Source organism: Ictalurus punctatus, chromosome 11 (genome assembly GCF_001660625.3).
Source record: "Ictalurus punctatus breed USDA103 chromosome 11, Coco_2.0, whole genome shotgun sequence".
NCBI classification, from domain to species: Eukaryota; Metazoa; Chordata; class Actinopteri; order Siluriformes; family Ictaluridae; genus Ictalurus; species Ictalurus punctatus.
This window is the reverse complement of record NC_030426.2, coordinates 6,136,199-6,144,815: the sequence shown is the minus strand read 5'-3', so window position 1 is coordinate 6,144,815 and position 8,617 is coordinate 6,136,199. Positions and strand designations below refer to the sequence as shown.

Here is an 8,617-nt window from a genome sequence, read left to right as displayed (position 1 = left end):
GAGCATGTGAGCATCAGAACTGGACTATGGAAGAAGGTGGCCTGGTCTGCTGAATCGTTTTCTTTTACATCATGTGGATGTTTGGGTGCATGCGCACCACTTACCTGGGGAAGAGATGGCACCAGGATGCACAATGGGAAGAAGGCAAGCCTGGGGAGGTAGTGTAATGCTCTGCTGGGAAACCTTGGGTCCTGGCATTCATGTGGATGTTATTTTGACACGTACCACCGACCTAAACATTGTTGCAAAACAAGTACACTTCATGCCAACAGAATTCCCTAATGACAGTGGATGGCCATTTGAGCAGGATGATCCACCCTGCCACACTGCAAACATTGTTCAGGAATGGTTTGAGGAACATGACGAAGACTTCAAGGTGTTGACTCGGCTTCCAAATTCCCCAGATCTCAATCCGATCAAGCATCTGGGGGACGTGCTGGACAAACAAGTCTGATCCATAGAGGCCCCACATTTACAGAATTTAAAAGTTTTGCTGTTAATGTCTTGGTGCCAGATACCACAGTACACCTTCAGAGGTCCTGTGGAGTCCATGCCTCGACAGGTCAAATCTGTTTTGATGGCACAAGGGGGACCTACACAATATTAGACAGGTGGTTTGAATGTTATGGCTGATCGGTGTATAGTTCTCAATCCTTGGTTTCTCCAGTCTGAGTTTCTCTCAAGCTGCACTGGAAATGCCTCTACTGTAATGGCGGAATAGCTGAGACAAATAACCTCATCGTTTAGGCACGGCCTAGACATGTCGGCGCATGCGCAGACTTTTACTTTGAAAGACACCACCGTGTAACCGGAAATTGATTATTTGAAGTCATTTTACTACCGAGAACAGACTAGGAATTTTGGGGGGGTCTCGCTCGAGGAAAGAAAGACACTTCTAGGGACGTTCTACGTGAACACGATTTAATAACTAATTCAGTGTATTTTAACGATGTTGCACCATTGGTTATAACTGCACAGCGGAATAACGTCAAACGGTTGGTACAGTAGAGTCATCTGCTCCTGCTCGCTGTCAGCTCGTATTAAACTAGATAGGGACTAGAGCCGGAACTCTCTCGACCCTGTTGTTTCGGCGCTGAAACCAGAGAAATAGCCGTTGAGTGAAGTTGAAGCAGTACACGGTGTAGTAATGGGAGCGCACAGGAGTGAGGGACGCAGAGAGTGGCTTCAGCAGGACGCTGGTGAGCAGCAGCAGGTTCAGTCCATGGTGAGTCACCCCTGGGGGGGATTAATGTCTCTCTCTCTGTGTCTGTCTTTCTGTCTGTCTGTCTATCTCTGCGTCTCTGCATTATTTTACTAAGTCTTTTAACGGTTATTGAGCTTTTGAACCACCATTCGACGTGTGAAAGGATTCGCTCACAGTTTGGTTCCGTCCAAAGCTGCATACTGTTTAGTGCGCTAGTTTTAGTATAGTATTGAACTAGTTAAGCCTAACGCGTACTAGTTAGTATGGAAGTACGCCGTTTTAAGCGGTGTTTAGCAGTAGTGTGTGCGTCACTTCCTGTACAGTGAGTCAAACTGGGCTGAATCACACTGCTGTGTTTTCTGCCTCAAGCACTTCATAAGCTCTTCTTCCACAAACTTTATATTCGTGTACAGCAGTGCTTCTCAAAGTGGGGAGGCATATCCATTCTGGGTTTTATTGAGTTATTGATTTATTTATTGTTTGTTTTTTAGGTACAGTAGTGGAAATCACAATCCACCGTTATCAAACTACCGGGTGCCCTAAATGTGTCTCCATACATAGGGGAAATTCCATCCATCCATCTATCTTCTATACCGCTTTATCCTTTTCAGGGTCACGGGGAACTTGGAGACTATCCCATGGAGCGTGGGGCACAAGGCAGGGTACACCCTGGACACGGTGCCAATCCATCACAGGGCACATAGGGGAAATTAACACTATTTATTTATTTTTAGCAAAAAGTCTGTGTCTCTTTGTCTGTCTGTTTGTCTCTGTCTGTCTCTCTCTGTCCATCTGTCTCCCTCTTTCTGTCTGTCTCTCTCTCTCTCTCTCTTTCTATATATATATATATATATATATATATATATATATATATATATATATATATTTTATATATATATATATATATATATATATATATATATATATATATATATATATATATATAAAAAAACATTTTTTTATTCAAATAACCTTTAAGAATGCCTTTGATGAAGGAGGAATATATACATCATTCTCATGGCTGGATCGGGAAGCTGTCAGAAGGTTGTGTTGGACTTTAACAGGAAACGTGGCGAGCACCTCACACACGACACTCTAGTGAAAACTTATTAGCAAATTCCAAAAGACTGGAAGCGTCACGGACCAACCGAGAAATGGATGACTATGAGCATGCGTTGATGAAGGCATAGCTGACGTGGTGCTATACCCTATGTATCGACACTTTTGAGACATCCCATAAATAAATAAATAAATATGCCTATAAGTAATTTTGGACCATATGTCTTCTCTCAGGGGAAAGTTCAGAAATGGAAATGGACAAAATATTATAGTATGCTTTTAAGTAATATTTGTGAAATTATCTGTATTAGGAGGCATTTGGAATTTATGTTACAGTTAAAGCAGTTTCTGGCTACAAAATGTTTAAATCCCATTAGCTGTAAAGAATCTGATAAGTGGCATCTTTTGCCAGTTGTAATTTATTACAACCTTTTCCAACTCGCTTTCTGTGCAGTCATAAGTATGTTGTCTTTGGTCACCGATTTGTCTGCATGTCTTTTCTTTGACATTTGCTAACATTTTTTTTCCCCCTTGTACGCTAGAACCCCTGGAACATCATGATCAAGCACAGACAGGTTCAGCGCAGGGGTAGACGCTCACAGATGGCCATAAGGTAACTCTGAATGTACTTATTTTAGTCCATAGATTGCTATGTCTTCCAGATACTTTAAGGTGTCTTGACGTCTAGCTATAAACTGCACAAAGGCATGATGTCTGGTATTTGTGCCTAATGCTTAGTCAGTCAGTACGTTTACATGGACAACAATAATCCAATATTAACACGATACTCTGATTAAGAAACTAGCATGTAAACAGCGTTTTTTTTTTTTTTTTATTACCTTAATCCGATTAAAGTCCTACTCGAAGTAAACACAAATCGAATTAAGACATGTGGAGTAATCCTGTTTTAGTCGCATTATCGAGGTGTATTACAGACATGTACACACCTTAATCACATTATTAACATCGTGTGGGAGTTTTCACCACATTTTGCGACAGGACACGTTCACACACGGCAGCGCTCAACCGTTACAACCAAAGAGAGCACGGCTGAGTCCCAAACCACAAACCTACCTACTATATAGTAGGAAGTGAGATACATGTATCTCAGCTACTATATAGTAGGTAAGTACGCGGTTTGGGATGCAGCCCACGGCTTCGAGCAGTTGTCTATTTGCACGTACAACATGACAAATAATTAACTGCACTTGAAGCGTTCGTAAAAAATTTAAATAAAAACACCCAAAACTGTATACGGTACCATAACGAAGATCAACTGTATGTCGATACGTGAAATTCTGGAGGGACGGCGTGGCACAGTGACGTAATGACGTGTGCTGTTAATCGATCGATGTTTATAACATGTAAAACAGGAACATGAAAGGAGTGTTCTAAAAGAAAGTCATGTAAACACCTTAATCAGAATATTGTCTTATTCAGAATAAGGTCAGTAATTCGATTACTGCTGTCCGTGTAAACGTAGTCACCGTGAGTAATCCATCTCTGTGTGGCTGCTAGTTATACAGATCCCGTCATTTCCATGGACCTCTTGAGAACCGTGCTGCAGCCCAGCTTCAACGATGACATTTTGGCAGTCTTTAAAAAATATATGAAGGTAAGTCTGCATCACGATGAAGAAATCCAGTTGTGATGGTAGTGATTATTGACTGTACTTTCTTTGCACAGTTTTTTGAGAAGGCAGCAAGCAATGTGAAGGAGAATGTAGGGGAGGATGTACAGACGGATCAGCTCATCAAAGAGGCGTGCCGAAACTGCTTGGAGCATGTAAGTGAGATACAGGTATACAAACTATGTTTGAAATGTAAGAAGGCGGCGTATTCGTTGAGCATGTGAAAAACTTTCTTACATCTAGGCCAAACAGCTCTTTCCTGATGCGGAGAAAACTGCTCAAAGACCTCTTTTCGATCCCTCTATAAAGGTAAGGATATAAAGTTGTGTCTGAATATGTGTGTGGTGGTCTGGGAAAACCCTTCATGTGCTCAAATGTAGGCATTTTCTACTAAATAGAATAGAATAGTTCTGTGAACTGCATGGTTTCCTGAACTGAAATGCTTCCCTTTTGCATCTCTAGCAGAAGGAAAGTTGTTTCATTTAAAAATTGAGTCAATTAAATATTCCGAAAGATGCCCCACCTCTACATGTACAGCCTGATAGACTTATGGAAAAACAGCATTTCTGCCAAATTTGAAAGAATTGTAAGCTTGCAATGGGAAATCAGTCCCTGCAGGGTTATGAATGCAAAATCAAGCAAATATTCTGAGGAACTAACAATTTTTCAAAATGACAACAGATTTTCCACAGAGTTGGGCCAAGACGCGTCATGTGATGTCATCACAACACGCATTCAGCAAAAGCCCTCTTCTGTTCACGTGTCAAACATGAGTACAACTAAAAGGTCTTCTTTACCAACAGACATCACTGTGAAAGACTGTGCAATTACAATTTCACCAATCTAAGTAGTTTTCTACAACAACAACAAAACAAACACAAACTCCAAGCTGCATCACAAATTTTGAAGAAAAAAAAGCTGCAGGAAAAATCACGCATTTTTGGCTGCAACAATCAGAAAAAAATGGACTTTGATGATCAGTATCATCCACGTTAGCATCTGTCGCATCGCCTGAGGTAAAAGTCACTCGCAGCATTTAAACATCAGCCTCATTTGAAATCATGCTAAGATCGGTGGAGAAATTATCCCTAATTAATTCCGTTTCTTTTCATTAGGTCATTTGAACATTTTACACACTTTAAAAATGCTCTGTGCGAGGGCATCACGGACATTTTGATATCCGGTATCTGGTCACAAATTAAATTAATTAGGCTCGTGGCCAATTTGCTGTGGCGTCCAATAACTTGTCATGAGAAAAGGAGAGTTGGCTAGCGAGCATTTCGACATCTTTAGGCAACCCGACTGCATTTACTGTTGTGTTTATTAAACTGGCTTGTAATAACACTGATTTTTACAGCCAAGACGAGGTTAGAACATGACTGCTTTGTTGTTTTGGAACTCACTTTTGGTCGAAATCAGAAGTTTTCCAGAATTCAGCCGCAGTGACATCCGACGGGTTTTTGCAGTCCTCTCGTCATATAATTATCTTTTTTTTTCGACAGAATATGTTGGTGTGTTTATATACCACTCTGTGCTTGTCAAGTGTAACGATAGTATAATAACATGAATTTGTTTGTTGTTATGTCTAAGCTTGGAATTTAAACCTCCAAGTTCTTTGGTCCAGTATCACTAAAAGTTTTCATTCTGCAGCGCTCACGGCAGATGGATGATGATTCCAGCCAAAGAGGAAGCCCTGTCCCTAAAAAGGTAAATGAATAACTTATTAATAATTATTATTGTGTAGGTCCCCACTTAAAATTTATATATACATCAATAAAAAAAAAAGCTGTTACACAAAAAGGCATATGTAATACCAAGTTGTTGTTGTTCTTGTTGTTGTTGCTTCCTGTTCCAGTAACTTTGTATTGTGAAATCAGGACCTACAGTGGATCTAAAGTCACACCCCTGTTAAAATGGCAGGTTTTTGTGGTGTAAAAAATTAAACCAAGATAAATCATGCCGGAACCTTTTGAAATTTTAGCCTATTAATTGAAGTGAAAGACAAGAAGAATCATTTAATGGGAAAAAAAGTGGAAAAATAAAAAAATACACAATAACCTGGTGGTACACCCCTAAACTAATACTTAGTTTAAGCACCTTTAGATTTTATCACAGCATTTAATCTTGTTGAGTAAGAGTCAGTCAGTTTGGCACATCTTGATTTAGTAGTATTTTGCCATTACTCCTTGCAAAAGCATTCTAAACGCTGTGAATTTTGCTGGGTATCTCCTGTGCACAGCCCTCTTCAGGTCACCCCACAGATTTTTGATTGGATTTAGGTCTGGACTCTGGCTGGGCCATTCCAAAACCTTAAGCCTGTTTTGGTTAAGCCATTCCTTTGTCGATCTGGAGGTTTGTTTTGGGTTGTTATGTTATGTTCCTCTTCAGCTTAAGTGTTTTAGCAGAAGCCTTAAGGTTTTGCACCAGAATTGGAGCAATTTATTATTCCCGCCACCCTGATTAAAGCCCCAGTTCCAGCTGAAGAAAAACAGCCCAAAGTATGATGATGCCACCACCAGGCTTCCCCCGTGGGGACGGTGGTCTTTTGGTGATGTGCTGTGTATTTTGTGCCAAACATATCTTTTGGTATTCTGGCCAAAAATTAATCTTTGGTCTCATCAGACCGTAACACATTATTCCACGTGGTTTTGGGAGATTGGATATATATTATTTATAAATTTTTTGGTTAAAAAAAGACTTCTGTCTTGCCTCCCTACCCCATAGCCCAGAGATATGAAGAATTCTGGATATTTTAAAATTGCTGTCGGCCTCTTGGCAGCCTCCCTGGCCAGTTATTTCCTGGTCTTCTCATCAATTTTAGAGGGAGGTCCTGTTTTTAGTAGTGTCACTGTCATGCCTTATTTTATCCATTTGTTGATTATTGTATTTACAGTGTTCCATGGTATATCCAATGCCCTGGAATTGTTTATTTATATACACACATTGTGTGTGTGTGTGTCTGTGTATGTGTGTGTACACACACACAGTATCTCACAAAAGTGAGTACACCCCTCACATTACTGTAAATATTTGATGATATCTTTTCATGTGACAACACTGAAGAAATGACACTTTGCTACAGTGTAAAGTAGTGAGTGTACAGCTTGTGAAACAGTGTAAATTTGCTGTCCCCTCAAAATAACTCAACACACAGCTATTAATGTCTAAACCGCTGGCAACAAAAGTGAGTACACCCCTAAGTGAAAATGTCCAAATTGGGCCCAATTAGCCATTTTCCCTCCCCGGTGTCATGTGACTTGTTAGTGTTACAAGGTCTCAGGTGTGAATGGGGAGCAGGTGTGTTAAATTTGGTGTCATCGCTCTCACACTCCCTCATACTGGTCACTGGAAGTTCAACATGGCACCTCATGGCAAAGAACTCTCTGAGGATCTGAAAAAAAGAACTGCTGCTCTACATAAAGATGGCCTAGGCTATGAGAAGATTGCCAAGACCCTGACACTGAGCTGCAGCACGGTTGCCAAGACCCTGACACTGAGCTGCAGCACGGTGGCCAAGACCATACAGCGGTTTAACAGGACAGGTTCCACTCAGAACAGGCCTCGCCATGGTCGACCACAGAAGTTGAGTGCACATGCTCAGCATCATATCCAGAGGTCGTCTTTGGGAAATGGACGTATGAGTGCTGCCAGCATTGCTGCAGAGGTTGAAGGGGTGGGGGTTCAGCCTGTCAGTGCCCAGACCAAACGCCGCACAATGCATCAAACTGGTCTGCATGGCTGTCGTCCCAGAAGGAAGCCTCTTCTAAAGATGATGCCCAAGAAAGCCCGCAAACAGTTGTCTGAAGACAAGCAGACTAAGGACATGGATTAGTGGAACCATGTCCTGTGGTCTGATGAGACCAAGATAAACTTATTTGGTTCAGATGGTGTCAAGCGTGTGTGGCGGCAACCAGGTGAGGAGTACAAAGACAAGTGTGTCTTGCCTACAGTCAAGCATGGTAGTGGGAGTGTCATGGTCTGGGGCTGCATGAGTGCTGCCGGCACTGGGGAGCTACAGTCATTGAGGGAACCATGAATGCCAACATGTACTGTGACATACTGAAGCAGAGCATGATCCCCTCCCTTCGGAGACTGGGCCGCAGGGCAGTATTCCAGCCTGATGACGACCCCAAACACACCTCCAAGATGACCAATGCCTTGCTGAAGAAGCTGAGGGTGAAGGTGATGGACTGGCCAAGCATGTCCCCAGACCTAAACCCTATTGAGCATCTGTGGGGCATCCTCAAACGGAAGGTGGAGGAGCACAAGGTTTCTAACATCCACCAGCTCTGTGATGTCATCATGGAGGAGTGGAAGAGGACTCCAGTGGCAACCTGTGAAGCTCTGGTGAACTCCATGCCCAAGAGGGTTAAGGCAGTGCTGGAAAATAATGGTGGCCACACAAAATATTGACACTTTGGGAACAATTTGGACATTTTCACTTAGGGGTGTACTCACTTTTGTTGCCAGCGGTTTAGACATTAATGGCTGTGTGTTGAGTTATTTTGAGGGGACAGCAAATTTACACTGTTACACAAGCTGTACACTCACTACTTTACATTGTAGCAAAGTGTCATTTCTTCAGTGTTGTCACATGAAAAGATAATCAAATATTTACAAAAATGTGAGGGGTGTACTCACTTTTGTGAGATACTGTAGAGATATATACACATAATGTATATGTGTATATATGTATGTGTAAAATTGTTATTTATTTTTATTTT

The 8,617-nt window shown here is 41.5% G+C and overlaps 1 protein-coding gene across 1 annotated transcript in view; it reads left to right on the top strand.

Moving 5' to 3' along the window:
- Positions 1–813: 813 nt before the first annotated feature.
- Positions 814–8,617, top strand: part of LOC108271761 (deoxynucleotidyltransferase terminal-interacting protein 1) — a 14,303-nt gene continuing 6,499 nt past the window's right edge. Inside the window, exons 1-6 of the mRNA XM_017479496.3 lie at positions 814–1,225; positions 2,806–2,876; positions 3,782–3,878; positions 3,950–4,048; positions 4,137–4,202; positions 5,544–5,600. Coding sequence (XP_017334985.1) covers positions 1,148–1,225; positions 2,806–2,876; positions 3,782–3,878; positions 3,950–4,048; positions 4,137–4,202; positions 5,544–5,600 — 468 coding nt within the window. The 5' untranslated portion in view covers positions 814–1,147. The remainder of the gene's footprint in view (positions 1,226–2,805; positions 2,877–3,781; positions 3,879–3,949; positions 4,049–4,136; positions 4,203–5,543; positions 5,601–8,617) is intronic.